This window comes from Mobula birostris, chromosome 1 (genome assembly GCF_030028105.1).
Source record: "Mobula birostris isolate sMobBir1 chromosome 1, sMobBir1.hap1, whole genome shotgun sequence".
In the NCBI taxonomy this organism is placed as follows: domain Eukaryota; kingdom Metazoa; phylum Chordata; class Chondrichthyes; order Myliobatiformes; family Myliobatidae; genus Mobula; species Mobula birostris.
Window position 1 is genome coordinate 221,351,093 of NC_092370.1, and position 20,007 is coordinate 221,371,099.

The window sequence follows — 20,007 nt, forward strand, 5'->3', positions numbered from 1 at the left end:
GGTCTGTCCTGTGTTTTGTGATATCACACCAGAGGAAATAATGTATAATTTCTTAATGCATGCATTACTAAATTACAATAAAAGAGGACTACGTGTCTTCATAAACATAAATGGCCTGTTTCCATGCCATAACTATTACTATATTACTTGATTTCTGTTCCCACGATGGACCATTCAAGTCAAATGCCATGAGCAGTTACAGAGGCAAAGAAGTGTGCTTGATTTCACACTTGCAGTTTAAATGGTTAAATAAATTTCAGGAAAAGAAATGGGTATATTGCAGAGAAAGAAAAAACTTACCATCTATCAGCAGTGGGGAGCGGATGTAACGTGAAACTAGGATATTCTCATCTGTTGTAATTTGATTGGGCTGAAACATTGCAAGTAGCAAAACATTATTATAGTCACATGGACAAATGTACAGCAAAAAACTTTGTTTTGCATTCTATCTATATGGATAATTTCATCACATCACAGGATCGAAGCAGTACAAAAGGAAAATTAATAGATAGCAGAATAGAACATGAGAACAGTACAGCACAGTACAGGCCCTTCAGCCCACAATGTTATGCCAACCTTTTGAACCTACTCTGAGGTCAATCTAACCTTTCCCTCCCACATAGCCTTCCATTTTTCTTTCATCCATATGCCTATCTAAGAGTCTCTTAAACCTTCATGTATTCTCCTCTACCGCTACCCCTGGAAATGCGTTCTGACATATCTCTGACATCCCACCCTATACATTCCTCCAATAACATAAAATTTTGCCCTCTCGTATTAGTCACTTCCATCCTGGGAAAACTGTTCTGGCAGTCTACTCTATCTATGCCTCTTATCATCTTATACATTTCTATCCTCCTTCAAATAAGGAGATGTTACAGACATGCTACAGTGAACATAAATAACATAGTTTGAATGAATAAAACAAATAGATGTTGAGAGCCACGTTGAGGCACCAATTAAAATTGAATATTTACTGATTAATCCCACCTCTTGGAGAAGCACAGAAATACGTATACTTGATGAAGATTATATACACCCAGAGCAACTTATTACCTTTTCTGTGAGGCACTCATGTCAACTGAAGCAAATAGCCCACAGAGAAGGTACAAATTTGATCCCCAGTGTCAAAGTCTGGGGTGTGGAAATCATGCATTTTACTTTGAAAGGACAGGATTGAGAACCAAACTCATGTGAGTGTTTCAAAGATTCATGATACGCCTGGTGGTTGTTTCTCTGTAGGCAGCACGGCAGCACTTTCATGTCTGAGTCAAAAGCTCACACTCCCAGACCACCCCCAGTCCATAAACCAGCTCTGCCATTATTGAGAGTATGTTGTGTTGTTGGGGTGCTTCTTCCTGATGAGACAGAGAAACTGTCTCTCATCTTCCACCCTGTCTCCACCTTCACTGAACTCTCCCCCACCTGGTTCTATCCCTTCCCCCCCCCCACAACATCTGCTTTTACCTATCTCCAACTTGCCTCTGTATTCTACATCCATCCCTTCCCCTCACCTCCTGCCCATCACCCTTCCTCAGTCCACCTGTCTCCCACTTGTGCCCATCTCCCTCTCACCACTTTATACCGGATATTTCCCCTCTCCTCTCTCTCCCCTGATAGGGGGCCTCAACCTAAAACATTAACAATTCTTCCCTCTCCACATAAAAACAGCATGCCTGCAGTGCTTGGTCCCCACAATGCCTCCAGCAGTTCTTATTGGAGTCCCCCTAACCAGTCCATGCCTTTCCAGGTAAACACAAATCCTTTCCTTTAGAATTTTTCTAGTAATTTTCCTAGTAGTGATACAAGGCATGCTGGCCTGAAGTTTTTAGGCTTATTTCTATTGCTTTGTCAGAATAAGAGGATATCATTGGCTAACCTTCTGTCTTCTGATACCTCACCTATACTGTAGAAATCACCATCAGCCCCAGTATCTCCTCCCTCGTTTCCCATAGCATTCTGGATTGGTTGCATCAGGCCCTGGGGATTTATCCACCTTTGTGTGAAATAATATTTCTAAACTTTCCTCCTTCCTGTCACAGACAATTTCCACAAGATCAGCTCATCCCTCCTCTAATTTCTCCATGCTTCGCATCCTTCTCCCTGGTGATTTTTTTTTAGAATCCCATCATAACCCCTGGCTCCACATGCAGATTTCCCCTTTAGTACCTGAAGGGACCTATTCTTTTCCCTACTATACTCTTGCTTCTAATGCAATTATAGAGGGTTTTGAGGTTTTCCTAAATGTCGCTTGCCAAAGCCATTTCATGTCCTCATTTTGCCCTCTTAATTTCCTTCTTAAGTAAAAGAGTAACAGAGTAATACAGAACATATACAGACTCCTCAACCCTACCAGTCCATGCCGACCAGGGCACCCACCCAACTAGTCCCAATTTTCTACATTCGGCCCATTTTCCTCCAAGCACCTATCCAAGTACTTTTTAAATGTTACTATTGTACCTGTCTCAACCACCTCCTCAACATAAAGAGAAATACATTGTTTGTGTTAGCAACCAACACACTCAAGGATGTGTCTACAAGTGTTGTCTGAATTTCTAAAACAGCATGCCTGCAATGCTTGGCAGAACAACACAGAATGCAACAAAACAGAATACAACACAATGAAACAACAATAGTAAAACAAGCCCCCCTTTCCTCCTACACACCCACACACATACATAAATTCTCTAACCCTGAAGATAGTCCATATTCTTTGGCTCCCAGTCTCTAGTGGACTCAGATTCAGACACGGATGCACTGACATTGGGTCTTCAAAAAAGTCTAGCTGACTCAGAGCATATATTCACCACCCTCTGCATGAAGTAGTTGCCCCTCAGTTTTCCCTCTCACCCTAAATCTATTCCTCCAAGTTTTAGACTCCTTTACCTTGGGGAAAAGACTCTTACTATCCACCTTGCCTCTCATAATATTAATCATTTCTATATGGTTTGCCTTTATTGAAATCCGGCCTGTGATAGTTCAAAATGGAGGCAACACATATGGAATAGCACTCAGATCCATATGTCATAAGCACACAAAAACCCAGCAAATACGTACAGCCACCTGTCTGGCCTATTAGGCACCTCTTGAATACCCACGGAAAAGTCTGTGGTTCTGACAGTGCCCTCTCATGAGTTACCACAAGCAAGTCATCCTCGATCCTGAGTGAATTGTCTATAAGAACAGAAGATCACAGTTTTCTGCTACCTTAAGCGTGTAACTATCCCATTGTGAGTACCCAGTGAGTGCTATTGTGCTGCTGAAGCTCATGGAAAAGTCACTGCTAATTCCCACCTGATTTGGTATCCATTCAGGAAGGTTTTCCAGCATGGATCGGAGACAGGAATCACAACATGCAGCTCACAGCTAGACCACAGAAACCCACCAACTCCACTGCACTGTCATTAGAACATTGAGACTTGTTATTGCACTCACGCTTCTCCAGCAGACAACCATCCTCTTCCCTAGTACTTACGCTGCTGACAAGATAGACACCACGACCCCTGGAAGATGCCACGGGCTTGACAATCCATGGTCCTTTATCCTTTGAATGTGCATCTTGTGGAAAAAAATAAAAACTGGTTTTTGAGAAAAACTGTTCCCAAAGGCTGGGGACAGGGTCGAAGTCAAGTCCTCACAATGGATCCAGAGTGAAGTGTACCAAGAACTGAGGCCCAGAGACCACCCAATCCCAAGGAACTAGAATAGCTACAGCACCCTGTCCCCTGATGCACAGGATTACGTTTGGCTAATGTATGGCATTGAGTATGGCTGAGGAACTAGAACAGCTCCAGGACCCCATCCCAAGGGATGAGATTAGGGTCACAGTCCTGCCACATAACAGTGCCATCTATCCAAATGTCTGGAATTAGCTTCACTTTGGGCGTTATTTGAGGGCATTTTATTTGTTCAGAGTCTGTGAGATCACTTTATCAGGAAGTTAAATGGATCAGGACAATTTTATAATCCAAGGTTAATAAAACTGATGAATATGAAGAGTGCATTCCATCAGATGCTTAAAAGGAATCAAAGGACAATTAGATGGCTCTCTGGAGAAAAGTTTAAAAAAACATAACAACAGGATATCATTACATAAGAGATTCAGCAAATACTGGAAATCTTGGGCAACACACAAAATGCTGGAGGGACTTAGCGGGTCAGGAGTATCTTTGGGGGTGGGGGAATGGACAGTCAACATTTTGAGCGGAGACTCTCCATCAGGACTCAGCAGGATGTTTTGAGGAAGCAGACTGATAGTCATTTGCTGATAATGACACATATTACAGTACTACCATTCTAGCCACTGTCACCAAGAGCATGGAATCACCACAGTGTAACCTCAGCAATTGTTGCCAACAACTGTGGAATCTGCGTAGGCAGTCAAAAGGTAATTGAGTAATCTCCAGATCAGCCTCCCCTCCCCCCCCTTTTAAATCTACTCCTCAGCTTTTTTTCTCCAGTCCTGCCGAAGGTTTTCGGCCAGAAACGTTGACTGTACTTTTTCCCCATACATGTTGTGTGTTGCTCAGCCCCAAGCAGATGTCCTTTGTGAAGAACATTAGTAAATCAATTCAGTTTGCAATAACAAAGGCAAAATACTACAGACGTTGGCGATCTGAAAAAAGTCAGAAAATGCTGAAAATACTCAAGAGATTGGGCAGTGTCTTTGGAGAGAGAAACAGAATTAACTTTTCAGTTAGATGGTTTTTCTTTTGCTTTTGCGAGAGTTAAGAGATAAACGAGTCAATGCCTCCCTCAAGCATACATTATATACTAGTCTTTAGCACCTAGCCAACAGTGCCAGCATTTATATCATTCTGCCTCTCAACTTCAAGCCTGCATGCTTAACCCCCTGCTCTACTCCCTGTACACATGATTATGTGGCTATAAACAGCTCCAATGCCATATACAAATTCACTAATAACACCATTGTTGTTGGACGATTCACAGGTGATGAGTCAGCATATAGGAATGAGATAGACATCTGTTTGTGTAGTGCCAATCTCTCACTAAATATCAGTAAAACTAAAGAGCTAATTTTATCGTTATGAGGGAGAAGGAGGGTGAACATGCTCAAGTCCGCATTGGCAGATCAACAGTAGAGAATGACAGCAGTTTTAAATTCCTGGGCATTAGCGTATCAGATGATCTGTCCTGGGCCCAGCTCATAGATGGAGTTACAAGGAAGGCACGATAGTGCCTTCACTTTATTAGGTTAAGGACATTCGGCATGTCACTGAACACTCTAACAAGCTTCCACAGATGGACTGTTGAAAATATCTTGCCTGGTTGCATCATGGTCTGGTACAGCAATTCCAAGACATGAGAACACAGAAGCTACAAAGAGTACTGGACTCTGCCCAATACATCACTGGCACAAACCTCCCCAGCATCAGGAGTACCCACAGGAGGCACTGCCTCAAAAAGGTAATATCTATCATCAAAGATCCCCACCATGCCATGCCATTTTCTTGCAGCTACCATTGGGCAGCAGTAATAGAAGTCCTGCATAATCATGTTCAAGAATAACTACTTCCCTTAAACCATCTGGCTCTTGAACCAACCTACACAATCCTAATCTCTACCTCAATATAGTAATATTATGACCACGTTATATTAAAACAAACATATGGTTGAAGTACTAAATATTTTTAAAAATTCTAATTGTGTTCTTTCATGTAAATTTTTTTTTTGATTTATCATTCTTCTCTGCACATTGTGTATCTGACACTATATGCCTGTGATGCTGCTGCAAGTAAGTTTTTTTTATTGCATTTGTGCAAACATGTATTTGTACATGACAATAAACTTAACCTTGACATTTTTTTACTCCAGGTTTCCACATTATTACAAACGGGTGTTCCCCTTCTCCCTCCTCTTCCACTTAAAGCATATTTTACTTCAAACTTTTTCCAGTTCTGATTAAAGTTCAGCTGCTGGAAATGTTGATTCTGATTCTCTCTCCACAAATACTATCGGAGCTGCTGGCCATTTCCAGTATATTCTGATGACTAGCCTATCACTGTCAAATGTTACTTTGTGGGCACTTTTACTGAAACCAAATTGTGCAAATGGAATTCAAATCCTCAGTTTGTTAAGGTGGGAATGAAATAAAAATAATCACCATTCACTCAACCTAGCCTCACTTGGACTAAACTGAAGCGTGACAGTATAAAATGCCCTTACTCGATAATTCCTGATACTCAGAAGGGAGGATAAAGGCCTGAGGTATAATGTTGAAGTGTTTGAAACCATGGGTCTGTTGCATGCGTTGAATATTTTTATACAGCCGATCCTTCCTGGTCAACTCATAGGATCTGGAATGAGAAAATAATCATCAGAGTTTCAGCACACTTTTAAGTACATTTATCAAAGTATAAAATTAAAAGTAAGATTACCACTGATAGAACTTAGCTGAGCAAAGCAGCACAATCCCCACAATAGCTAGTGCTTTCTCACAGCTACGGTAACAGAAGGTTCGATGTTGACCTGACCTCAAGTGCTCTCTGTGGAGTTTGCATGTACTATTCCCTGTGGCTGCACAAGTTTTCTCCAAGTACTTCAGTTTCTTCCCACATCCCAAAGACGAGAGTTAGTAGGTTAGTTGGCCACTGTAAGGATACATTGGTGTAGGTTTGTGGCGGGAGGATTAAGAGGAATTTGGAAAGGTGGAATCTCTAGGGATGCAAGAAGAAAATGGGATTATTGCAGATGGGTGTTTCAGGTCAGGACAAATGCAATGGGCCAAAGGGGTTGTATATGTGCTCTACAATTCTATCTCTGACTATGGTTGAAGTGCTGGAATTCTAATGGTATTAGACCATGACAAGAGCAAATTAGGTCATTCAGCCCAATGAGTCTGCTCTGTCATTATTATTGCTAATAAACTGTTCCATAATGAAACTAAAATGTGATATGCTACTCTTCAATGGAAATGGCATGTTGGACTAGATCTCAAAGAGAGACAGTGAAGCTTTGGCAACCCCCGCCAGATTTCAGCCAATCACACCACTTTTTTAAAGAAAAAACTGTAACTAGATGCAAATTCAATATACAGAATAAATAGAGAAGAACAAATATATCATCAGTGTTGCATTTATATTTAAAGCCTTCTCCAAATCCAATTATATGCTGGTTTGAGATTTCTGTGCAAATATCCCAAAAAAACTCTATGGTTTAATAACCACAGAAAAATGACAGCCGCATTTTATTTCTGAGAGGTCTAATTTCAGCCAAGATTTCAAAGTAATTGGCTCAATACTAATGAAACACAATATTGGGCTGTATGAATTATCTATCTGATTCTGATGAGTTGCCTCCAGCATACCCACAGAATGTGGTGGTTGTTGACTTATGTTTCGATGTACATGTAATTAAGCTAATCTTTAACCTTTAACGTCTGAGTTGAATATACATTCCCAAATCCATATAAACCTGGTTACTAATTGTTACCCTTTGCAGCCTCAGCACTTTCACAAATCAGAACAACACACATCAAAGTTGCTGGTGAACGCAGCAGGCCAGGCAGCATCTGTAGGAAGAGGTGCAGTCGACGTTTCAGGCCGAGACCCTTCGTCAGGACTAACTGAAGGAAGAGTGAGTAAGGGATTTGAAAGTTGGAGGGGGAGGGGGAGATCCAAAATGATAGGAGAAGACAGGAGGGGGAGGGATAGAGCCAAGAGCTGGACAGGTGATTGGCAAAAGGGATACGAGAGGATCATGGAACAGGAGGTCCGGGAAGAAAGACAAGGTGGGGGGGGACCCAGAGGATGGGCAAGAGGTATATTCAGAGGGACAGAGGGAGGAAAAAGGAGAGTGACAGAAAGAATGTGTGCATAAAAATAAGTAACAGATGGGGTACGAGGGGGAGGTGGGGCCTTAGCGTAAGTTAGAGAAGTCGATGTTCATGCCATCAGGTTGGAGGCTACCCAGACGGAATACAAGGTGTTGTTCCTCCAACCTGAGTGTGGCTTCATCTTTACAGTAGAGGAGGCCGTGGATAGACATGTCAGAATGGGAATGGGATGTGGAATTAAAATGTGTGGCCACTGGGAGATCCTGCTTTCTCTGGCGGACAGAGCGTAGATGTTCAGCAAAGCGGTCTCCCAGTCTGTGTCGGGTCTCGCCAATATATAAAAGGCCACATCGGGAGCACCAGATGCAGTATATCACCCCAGTCGACTCACAGGTGAAGTGTCGCCTCACCTGGAAGGACTGTTTGGAGCCCTGAATGGTGGTAAGGGAGGAAGTGTAAGGGCATGTGTAGCACTTGTTCCGCTTACACGGATAAGTGCCAGGAGGGAGATCAGTGGGGAGGGATGGGGGGGGACGAATGGACAAGGGAGTTGCGTAGGGAGCGATCCCTGTGGAATGCAGGGGGGGAGGGAGGGAAAGATGTGCTTAGTGGTGGGATCCCGTTGGAGGTGGCAGAAGTTACGGAGAATAATATGTTGGACCCGGAGGCTGGTGGGGTGGTAGGTGAGGAATACATATACATATACACATATCTGGTGTCTCAGATAACTCCCATCAGTAGGCGTCAACTCGTGGGATAATTCTCATCAAGGTACGGAATCCTTTATAGGTGTCAGCTTATGTGTTGCTGGCCTTAGCACCTGCACTTGCAGGTCCTTCCTTGAATATTGCACTATCCCACTATCTAAGAAATATGCAAACTCCGGACTTCCGGTAGAGCTCATGGAGTGAAGTCGTGTTCCTGACTCGCTCCATTACCTCTGAGCTTTTCTTCTTATGATCAGCTATATTTTAATTAACCATTAAGGCATCGACTTTTACAATATTTTGAAATAAATTGAGCTCTTTGATAATCGGATGCGTTTAAGGTCTGCTATGTCTAAGAATGGAAAAAACGGGAAGGACGGCAAACCTCCGGTTAGACCGAAAGGTACTGATTTTCCTCCGACTGAACCACCGTTGACTTTGAAAGCTATATCGGAGCTAATTCAAAGGGAAATTTCAACCTCTGTTACGGAGCTGATTCGTGCGGAAATTTCAATTAATTTCCAGAAAATTGCCGATTCAATCGATAAGATACAAACATCTATTACGGAACATCAGTCGGCTATATCTGATCTTCAAAAATCCACGCAACAAAATGAACTTAAGATGGAGAAAATCGAAGAAACAATTAATGTAATGAAGAAGAAACTTGACCTTCTGACCTTTAAAAACTCTGACTTAGAATCCAGAATGCGACGGCAGAATCTTCGAATGATTGGGGTGCGTGAAGCTGTTGAATCTGATAACCCTATGAAGTATTTTTCTCAACTTTTAAAAGATGCATTTCCTACTGTATTTCCTGACCAACCACCGTTATTGGATCGCGTTCACAGAGTTCCATCATACTCGTCTAAGAAATATGCAAACTCCTCATTCCAAACAAAACGTACCATTACACTTGGCTACATTGCATTTATTTATCAAGTCTATTCAAAAGCCTGTTCAGATTTTGTTGCCTGTAGCAGCTGTTCTCCACATTGTTATCCCTCCTTACTTACCATGATGTGATCAGATCTACAGATATGACATGATACTGTCCCTCTAATATACAGCCAACGTCATTAGTGATAGATAAACAATATCTCCTCATCATCCCAGCAAGATAACCTCTGGTTGAAAAAGTACCAGAATCTCAGGAATGAATCAGAGTGGTTCATGAAGCAGAAATATGATGGTTTAGATACATACCTGGGAAAGTGGTTGACTTTTTGAAAATCCAGCAGTGAGCGGAATAGATAGGGTTTCAAATGGGAACCAGACCACATCAAATTGAAATCATTACTGTTGGGATGGACCTGTAAGGTTACACAAACATGCCAGGGTTAGAACCACCTCTCACTCCTGGGAAGGGATGCAGGTAACTCTCAGGACAGAATAGTATGTTGAAATACAGAGTAAACTTTTTCCACTATAAGCCACCTGGAAAGACAGCAAAAGTCTACTGAATTATGGCAAGTTCACCAAGATGCTTGGTACAACCTATCAGCAGACTTTCTTATAAAACTGCACAACAATGTACCTAAGAGAAATGATGCCATTTAAAAGGCAAAGGGTGGTCACACCAAATGTTGATTTGATTTAGTGTTTTACTGTTTACTGCTCTTTCTTGTAATATTTTGATATTTAGAAACTCATCAATTCATTATTTTTGAAAGCATATTCGTTTTACAGAATTTGTTTACATGTGCCTAAGCCTTCTGCACAGTACTGCAGATACATAAGGCAGAAGAAACAGGAGTAGATCACACAGCTCCTTAAGCCTTCTCCATCACTTAGTAAGATTATACTTGGTCATGGACATCAATTCCCTTTTCTTCCCCAATCCCATATCCTAATTCTATCAGTTACAAGAATCCAACAATTTCACCCTCGTAGTTAACAACTAAATAGAGGTTGTTGACTTGACAGAGGTGTACAAAATGATAAGAGCCACAGATCGAGTGGATATTTTTGCCTAGGGTTGAAATAGCTAACATAAGGGGGAAAATTTTATGATTGGAGAAAAGTATAGGGGCATATCAGAGGTTGGCTTTTATTACACAGAGAATGGTGGGTATGTGGAATGTGCTGCCAGACGTGGTAGAGGCAGACGCGTTAGGGGCAATGAAGAACCTCTTAGATAGGGACATGGATGATAGAAAAATGGAGGGCTATGTGGGAGAAAAGGGTTAGATTAATCTCAAAGTTAAAAGGGCGGCACAATATTGTGCTCTGAATTGTGCTGTAATGTTTTATGTTCTAAAACATTCACAGTATTTCATGATTCCAGATTCACACAGTCCTGCTCTTCAACTCAGATGTAAGCAAACAATCCTTTACCCAAAGATGGAGTTCTAAATGCTTCAGCCACAGCTAACAACCTTACAAATCTGTGACACTTCACATGCTCTTGATCTTTTCAATAGTTTTAGTCCCTGACCCTGATCATCTTATTTTCACTATGGATGTCCCAGTATGCTTCCATTCCCCATCAGGAAGGTCTCAAAGCTCTCAGTTTCTTTCTGGACACCAAACCCAACCAGTTCCCCTTCTCCACCACTCTCCTCTGTTTGGTGAAACTGGTCCTCACTCTCAATAAATTTCTCCTTCAGTTCCTCCCACTTCCTTCAAATGAAAGGTGTAGCCATGGGCACTCGCATGGGTCCCAGCTATGCCTGCCTTTTTGTCAGCCAATTGGAACAGTCTATGTTCCAAGCTTATACTGGTATCACTCCCTTAACTTTTTCTACACTATATCAACAACTGCATTGGTGCTGCTTCCTGCACTCATGTGGAACTCATCGACTCCATCAACTTTGCCTCCAACTTCCACCCTGCCCTCATATTTGCCTGGTCTATTTCTGACACCTCCCTCCACTTTCTCAATCTCTCTGTCTCTACCTCTGGAGAGAGCTTATCTACTGATATTTTTTATAAACCCACTGATTCCCACATTATCTGGCCTATACTTCTTTCCACCCTGTTACTTGTAAAAAAAAATGCCATCCCTTTCTATCAATTACTCCATCTCTGCCACATCTGCTCTCAGGGGAAGGCTTTTCATTCCAGAACTAAGGAGATATCCCCCTTTTTCAAAGAAAGAGATTTCCTTTCCTCCATCATTAATGCTGCCCTCAGCTGCATCTCTTCCATTTTGTGCACGTTTGCCCTCACTGCATCCTCCTGGCACCCCACCAAGAATAGGGTTCCTCTTGTCCTCACCTACCACCCCACCAGCCTCCACGTCCGGCACAGAATTCTCCGTAACTTTTCCCACCAGCAAGCACCTTTCCCTCTCGCCCACTTTCTGCTTTCTGCAGAGATCACCCCCTACGTGACTCCCTTGCCCATTCATCCCTCCCCACTGATCTCCCTCCTGGCACTTATCCTTACAAGCAGAAGTACTACGCCTCCTCCCTTGCTACCATTCAGGGCCCCAAATAGTCCTTCCAGGTGAGGCGACACTTTACCTGTGAGTTTGTTGGGGTCATCTACTGCATGCGATACAACCAGTGTTGCCTCCTGTAAATGGGTGAGACCTAATGTAGATTGGGAGACCGCTTCACCAAGCACCTAAACTCCATCCGCCAGAAAAAGTGGTAATCCTGGTGGCCACCCATTTCAATCCTACTTCCCATTCCGACTGCGACATGTCAGTCCATGGCCTCCTCTACTGCCTCAATGAGGCCACACTTGGGTTGAAGGAGCAACACCATTATATAACATCTGGGTAGCCTCCAATCTGATGGCATGAACATCAATTTCTCAAATTTCCAGTAATGCCCCCACCACTCCTTCACCATTCCCATTTCCCTCTCTCACCTCATCTTCTTACCTGCCAATCATCTCCTTCATGTTCTTCCCAGTTGCCTTTCTTCCATGGCTTGCTGTCCTCTTCTACCAGATTTCCCCTTCTCCAGCCCTTTCTCTCTTTTACCAATTGACTTCCCGGCTCTTTACTTCACCCCTCCCTCTCTCCCAGTTTCATCTATCACCTACTACCTTGTAATTCTTCTCAACTCCTCCCACCTTCTTACACTGATTTCTCATCTTTTTTTCTCTAGTCCTGCTGAAGGGTCCCGGCCCAAAACATTTGACTGTTTACTCTTTTCCATAGATGCTCCCTGGCCTGCTGAGTTCCTCCAGCATTTTGTGTGTGTTGCTTACAAATCTGATTGAGTTTTTATTGAGGAGGTAACAAAGATGATTGATGAGGGTAAGGCAGTGGATGTTACATACATCAATTTTAGTAAAATCTTCAACAAGATCCCTCTTGGTAAGCTGACCTAAAAGATTGTGGCACACAGGATTTGTGGAGACTTGGCAGACTGAATTCAAAATTGGCTTGGTCATAGAAGACAGAAGTTAGTGGTCGAGGGATATTATTCTAGCTGGAGGCCTGTGACCAGTGGTGTTCCACAAACAATCAGTTTGTGGCACTCAGATGTTTGTAATTCGGAAATAAGCATAGCTGAGCTGATTACTAAGTTTACAAAATGAGATAAAAATTGGCAGAGTTGGGGAAGGCTATTAAAGATGCAACAGGATATTAAACTGCTGCAAACGTAGGCAGAGAAATGTCAGATGGATTTAATCTGGACAAGTATGAGATGGTGAACTTTTGGAGGTCAAATAAATACAACACGGAACAAAACAGCATGCCCACAGCAAACATGACAAATTAAACTAAACCACTTCTGCCTGTACATGATCCATATCCTTCTGTTGCCTGAGGTGATGGATTTTGGGAGGTTAAGTACAAGAGGAAAGTATGCAGGACACGGCAGATCCACTGAGAGCTCTGATATAGAGAGATTTTGGGATACAAGATCATAGTTCTCTGAATGTGGCACCATAAGTAGATAGGATAGTGTAAAGGTGGCTTACGGCATGCATGCCTTTATCATGTGCTGTATAAATTGGCCTCATTGACTGAAAGGCCTATTCCTGCACTGCACTACCCTATGCCACATTTCGTTAGAAACACAAAGTCGTTCTGGTAACAGTTAGGAAATTAAATCTACACTCAGTGGCCATTCTATTGGGTACCTCCATTGAGTGTATGTTCGTGGTCTTCTGCTGCTGTAGCCCATCCACTTCAAGATTCGTCATTTTGTGTATTCAGAGCTGCTCTTCTGCACACCACTGTTGGTTATTTGAATTAGCTTGAACTAGTTTGGCCATTCTCTTCTGATCTCTCTCATTTAATGAGGCTCCCCCCCCCCCCACAGGACTACCGTTAATTGGATGTCTGTTTTTCACACTATTCTCAATAAACTCTAGAGACCTGTAAACTCTAGAGGCTATTGTAAATCCCAGGAGATCAGCAGTTTCTAAGATATTCAAACCACGCTGTCTGGCATCAATAATCATTCCATGGTCAAGATCACTTAGGTCACTTTTCTTCACCATTCTAATATCTGGTCTGAACAACAACTGAACCTCTTGACCATGTCTGCATTCTTTTATGTATTGAATTGCCGTCACATGATTAACTAATTAGATATTTGCATTAATAAGGTGTACAGATTTAGTTAATAAATTGGCCACTGAATACATGCCATTTTTAGAATTCTAAGAAGAATATGGCCATCCTACTCAAACTCTTTACACACTATGACCATTTTACCCCAGGAATCAGTCTAATCAATCTACGTTGCACCAAATCTAAGGCAAGACTTCCTTTAGAAGTCCAAAACTGTATACCAGATGAATTGATGAATCGGTGGAATTGCCGACAGTAAATAAGGTTGCTCAGGATATAGTGAGACATACATCCGCTGGAAAACGGAGCAGGGTGGTGCCAGTTCAAATTTCATCTGGACAAGTGTGAGGTAATTAACTTTGAGAAGCCAAATTTTGGTAGGACAAAGAGAGTAAATGGCAGGGACCTTAGAAGATCTGAGGTGCAATGGGACCTTAGAATGCAAAGTGCATTGTTCACTGAAAGCAGAGACATGGGAGAATAGCGAAGTAAAAGCGACACTAAGAATGCTAGACTTCGTAGGCTGAGATATTGAATACAAGAAAAGGGCAATTGATACTTTAGATACATCCTCCCTAACCCACCATCCCTGCCTCTTAACCAGTTTCTTTTGACTTCTTCCCAGTTCTGGCAAAGAGCCTTTGGCCAAGAACTTTAGCTCTATTTCTCTTCCCCCAGATACAGCCTGACCTGCTGAGTGCTTCCAGTGTTTTGTTTTTATTGACCTTTCTGGGGAATTTCCTCTGCACCCTCTCACCACTATCATGTACAGTATTTCCTGTAGTATGGTGACCAAAACTTTGTACAGTATTGTGCCCTTAATATATCACAAAGTTATTCAATATTCTCTTATATTCTATGCTGTGGCTAATGATGATGTAACTCAAAAGCCTTCTTGACCACCTCAACCACCTGTGCTGTCATTTTTCCAGGATTTTTGAATTTACATTTCTAGGTCCCTCTGTTCCTCAATATTCCCTCAGTATGCCATATTCCATGTCCTACCTTCATTAGTACCCCTATCAAAATGTATCACCTCGTACTTTCCAGGATTAAATTCCATTTGCCACCTTACCAAATGATCAGTATTGACCTGTATCACCAACAATTTTCACATTAAATGCCAACTTACTACGCATACCTCATTCAAAACTTGAAACGTTGACTAGCCTTTCCCTCCAGACACTGCCTGACCTGCTGAGTTCCTCCAACAATTTGGTTTTTGCTTTATATCCCAACATCTGCAGTCTCTCATGTTTCATTATAGGAAGAACATGTCAGTGCTGGAGAACATGCAAAGGAACTTCACCATGCCGCTGCTGCTGCCCGTGATGGAGCAGGGAAGGTGAAGAGGGGGAAGAGGGGACATGACTGTGGTACATAAAATTATGTGGGGTATAGACAGGATAGGTTGCAGGAAACTTTTCCACAATATCAGAGGTGAATAAAAACAAAGCATATAAATTTAGGGGAAGAGGGAATAAATTTAGATGGGAACACACATCAAAGTTGCTGGTGAACGCAGCAGGCCAGGCAGCATCTGTAGGAAGAGGTGCGGTCGACGTTTCGGGCCGAGACCCTTCGTCAGGACTAACTGAAGGAAGAGTGAGTAAGGGATTTGAAAGTTGGAGGGGGAGATCCAAAATGATAGGAGAAGACAGGAGTGGGAGGGATAGAGCCAAGAGCTGGACAGGTGATAGGCAAAAGGGGATACGAGAGGATCATGGGACAGGAGGTCCGGGAAGAAAGACAAGGGGGCGGGGGGGACGGGACCCAGAGGATGGGCAAGAGGTATATTCAGAGGGACAGAGGGAGAAAAAGGAGAGTTAGCCACACTCAGGTTGGAGGACCAACACCTTATATTCCGTCTGGGTAGCCTCCAACCTGATGGCATGAACATCGACTTCTCTAACTTCCGCTAAGGCCCCACCTCCCCCTCGTACCCCATCTGTTACTTATTTTTATGCACACATTCTTTCTCTCACTCTCCTTTTTCTCCCTCTGTCCCAATCACCTGTCCAGCTCTTGGCTCTATCCCTCCCCCTCTATCCTATCATTTTGGATCTCCCCCTCCCCCTCTCAAATCCCTTACTCACTCTTCCTTCAGTTAGTCCTGACGAAGGGTCTCGGCCTGAAACGTCGACTGTGCCTCTTCCTACAGATGCTGCCTGGCCTGCTGTGTTCACCAGTAACTTTGATGTGTGTTGCTTGAATTTCCAGCATCTGCAGAATTCCTGTTGTTTGCGTTTAAATTTAGTTGTGATCTTGGGGGGTGGGGGGGGCGGTGTGGGAGTGGGTTGGGAGAGTGGTGAGTACCTGGAATACACTGCCAAAGTAAGTGTTAGAAGCAGATCAACTGGGAATTGAATGCTACAGGTCAAAATGGCTGCAAAAATTGAATTAATGTAGATTAATGCTGGCCAGAGGGGACATGGTGGACCAATACAATAAAATCTATAACTGGACACAAGGTTTACAATCCCCAAAACAACTCTCCACTATAATTTTCTGTCTCTTATTCCCAAGCCAGTGTAGGATCTAATTTGCAACATCTTGGATAGCATGGGCTCTACTTCTTGAATCAGGTTTCCACATGGAAACTTGTCAAAGACCATGCTGAAGTTTTGGCTGAATAAATGCAATAATTTCTTTTAACCCTCTACTTCAACTCTCTTGCAAAATGCACCAATTAGTCCACCTACCTTCAAAATTGAGTCCGGTACCTGCAGGTTAATTTTCTCTATTCTAATTCCAGAACATCAAAATCTGATGTTCTAAAGCTTTTAAAAAAATTACCAATTTTTCTGATAAAGTGAATAACCTTACATTGTCCACCCATTGAAATCTATCACCTTCCTGTAATCCCCTATCCCACTACAAATTCTCTGCACTTTCCAATTAGCTCTATTTCAGGGCTGTACGTTAGTGTTGTGCTTAGCATAATGCTATTACAGGGCACCAGTAACCCAGGTTCAATTCCCGCCGCTGCCTGTTAGGAGTGTGTTATGTCCTTCCCATCACTGTGCAACGTTCCTCTGGGTACTCCAGTTTTCTCCCACATTCCAATGCCTGCAGATTAGCAGGTTAATTCATCATTTATGTGTAACTGAGGCGGCGTGGGCTTGTTGGGTCTAAAGGGTCTGTTACTGTGCTATATCTCTACATAAATTTCTAGAAATTGATTTCCGAATGCCCAGGAGATGGCTTTTTTGAGCAACTCATGGTTGAGCTCACTAGGGGATCAGCAACTCTGGATTAGGTATTGTGCAATGAATGGATTTAATTAAAAAGCTTAAGGTAAAAGAACCCTTGGGGCAAGTGATCATAATATGACTGAATTCACAAGAAACTGTAGATACTGGGAACTAGAGTAACGCAGAAAAATTGCTGAAGAAACTCAACAGGTCATCTGTGGACGCAAAGGCATAGATAAAATTGCAAACTGAAACTTTTGACTTTTCCAAGCAATACCCTTTGGCCCGAAACATCAACTGTACTTTTTTTTTCCATAGATGCTACCTGGCCTGCTGAGTTCCTCCAGCATTCTTTGTGTGTTGCTCAGATTTCCAGCATTTGCAGATTTTCTCGTTTGTTTTTTGACTATACCTGTACAGATGCTGCCTGACCCACTGAATTCCTATTGGTATGTTAACTGCTCATCATATGACTGTAAGAAACTGCAGAGAGTTGTGGATACAGCTGAGCACATCACAAGAGCCTGCATCCCTTTCATGACTCTATCCATACGACCATAGGAGTAGAATTAGGCCATTTGGCCTATCCAGTCTCTTCCGCCATTTAGAAATGGCTGATCCTCTTTTTTTGCCCCTCCTCAGCCCAGCTCCCCGGCCTTCTCCCCATAACCTTTGATGCTGTGTCCAATCAAGAACTACTCTCTGGCTAAAGAAATTTATCTGCATCTCTGTTTTAAATGGATGGCCCTCTACCTTGAGGCTGTTCCCTCTTGTCTTAGACTCCCCTACAATGGGGAACATCCTTTCCACATCTACTCTGTCTAGGCCTTTCAACATCTGAAAGGCTGCAATGAAATCCCCCCTCATCCTTCTGTATTCCAGTGAGTACAGACCCAGAGCTATCAAACATTACTCGTATGATAACCCTTTCATTCCCAGAATCATCCTTGTGAACCTCCACTGAGCCTACTCCAATGCCAGCTTTTTACTGAAATGAGCCCAGAACTGTTTACAATACTCAAGGTGAGCTCTCACCAGCGTCTTATAAAGCCTTAGCATCACATCCCTGCTCTTGTATTCTAGACCCCTTGAAATGAATGCTAACATTACATTTGCCTTCCTTACCACGACTCTACATGCAAGTTAATCTTTAAGGTGCTCTGCACAAGGACTCCTAGGTCCTGTTGCATCTCAGATTTTTGGATTTTCTTCCCATTTAGAAACTAGTCTGCACATTTATTTCATTTACCAAAGTGCACAACCATGCATTTTCCAACATTGTATTTCATTTGCCACTTTTTTGCCCATTCTCCTAATCTGTCCAAGTCCTTCTGCAGCCTACCCGTTTCCTCAACACTACCTGCTCCTCCAACAATCTTCGTGTCATCTGCTAACTTGGCAACTAAGCCATCTACTCCATCATCTAACTCATTGACATACAGCATAAAAAGTAGCGGTTCCAATACCGACCCCTGCGGAACTAGTCAATGGCAGTCAACCAGACAAGGTCCGTTTTATTCCCACTCACTGTCTCCCACCAATTAGCTAATACTCGAACCATGTTAGTAACTTTCCTGTAATACTATGGGCTCTTCACTTGGTAAGCAGCCTCATGTGTGGCACCTTGTCAAAGGCCTTCTAAAAGTCCAAATATACAACATCCACTGCATCCCCTATATCCATCCTACCTGTAATCTCCTCAAAAAATTCCAATAGGTTTGTCAAGCAAGATTTTCCCATAAGGAAACCATGCTGACTTTGTCCTATCTTGTCCTGTGTCACCAAGAACTACATAACCTCTTCCTTGACAACCGCTGAGGTCAGGCTAACTGGACTATAATTTCCTTTCTGTTGCCTTCCTCCTTTCTTAAAGAGTGGAGTAACACTTGCAATTTTCCACTCCTCTGGCATGGTGCAATAAGCTGGCATAGACACAATAGATTAACTAGCCCTTTATGCCTTCATATTTTCATGATCTTTAAATTTATGAAACAAGAACTTGGAGCTTGAAGCACATCCTCAAAACTCCATGATGCACACCTGGAGCACACAAGGACAATCACATGAAACATGGTAACGCAGGACATGCCATTCAACTTTAGCTTGGCATATGTGAACTCAAGCTGGGGCCTGTACGTTGTTCAATTTTTATCGTGTTGTCTCAGGTTCCGGCGCCAAATGAACAATTTCAAATAGGGCTGTTAAGAAACATCCGAGTGCTGAGAGGAGCAGGCAACTGAACATACACTGTTCTTCCAACCCAGAACTTACCTCATGGAAGCCATGGGCTGTCAAAATGCTGCGCACCAGTCTACTCTCAGTGCGCACAATCTTATATGCCAAGTGATAGCGCTCTACATTAAGGAAGGGAAAAAAAAGACATGATATAGACTGTACTGGTATAATTGCAATTATAATATCCATAAAACAATCTTCCTCATTACCCACTCTACATATTATATGGATTTATATTTTACAACAGGAACTAGATCATCTGGGTGAGTGGCATTGGAATAGCAGATGGAATTTAATTCAGACAAGTGTAAAATTATGCATTTTGAGAAGTTAAATCAGGGCAGAACTGACACCGTGAATGGCAGGGTCCTGGGGGGAGGGGTGGGTGAAGGTGTGGGGTTTTGGTACTATTGATCAGTGTGACCTTGCGATACAAGTACACATTTCCCTGAAAGTGGTAACACAGGGAAACAGGGCAGTGAAGGCAGCCAAAGGCACATTTGCCTTCATCAGCAATGACACTGAGAGCGAAATTTAGCGCATCATGTTACAATTGTATAGAACATCGGTTAAAGCACACAGAGCACTCTGCGT

General features: G+C 42.6%; 1 protein-coding gene across 10 annotated transcripts in view; it reads right to left on the reverse strand.

Moving 5' to 3' along the window:
• The window catches only part of ttll5 (tubulin tyrosine ligase-like family, member 5), a 510,221-nt gene that overhangs the window by 440,551 nt on the left and 49,663 nt on the right, over positions 1–20,007 (reverse strand). For all 10 annotated transcript variants that reach the window (XM_072271858.1, XM_072271833.1, XM_072271823.1 and 7 more), the window contains exons 4-8: positions 19,450–19,532; positions 9,709–9,815; positions 6,187–6,317; positions 3,476–3,558; positions 301–370 (exon numbers count right to left, since the gene is read on the reverse strand). In XM_072271858.1, the coding sequence (XP_072127959.1) occupies positions 301–370; positions 3,476–3,558; positions 6,187–6,317; positions 9,709–9,815; positions 19,450–19,532 (474 nt within the window). The remainder of the gene's footprint in view (positions 1–300; positions 371–3,475; positions 3,559–6,186; positions 6,318–9,708; positions 9,816–19,449; positions 19,533–20,007) is intronic.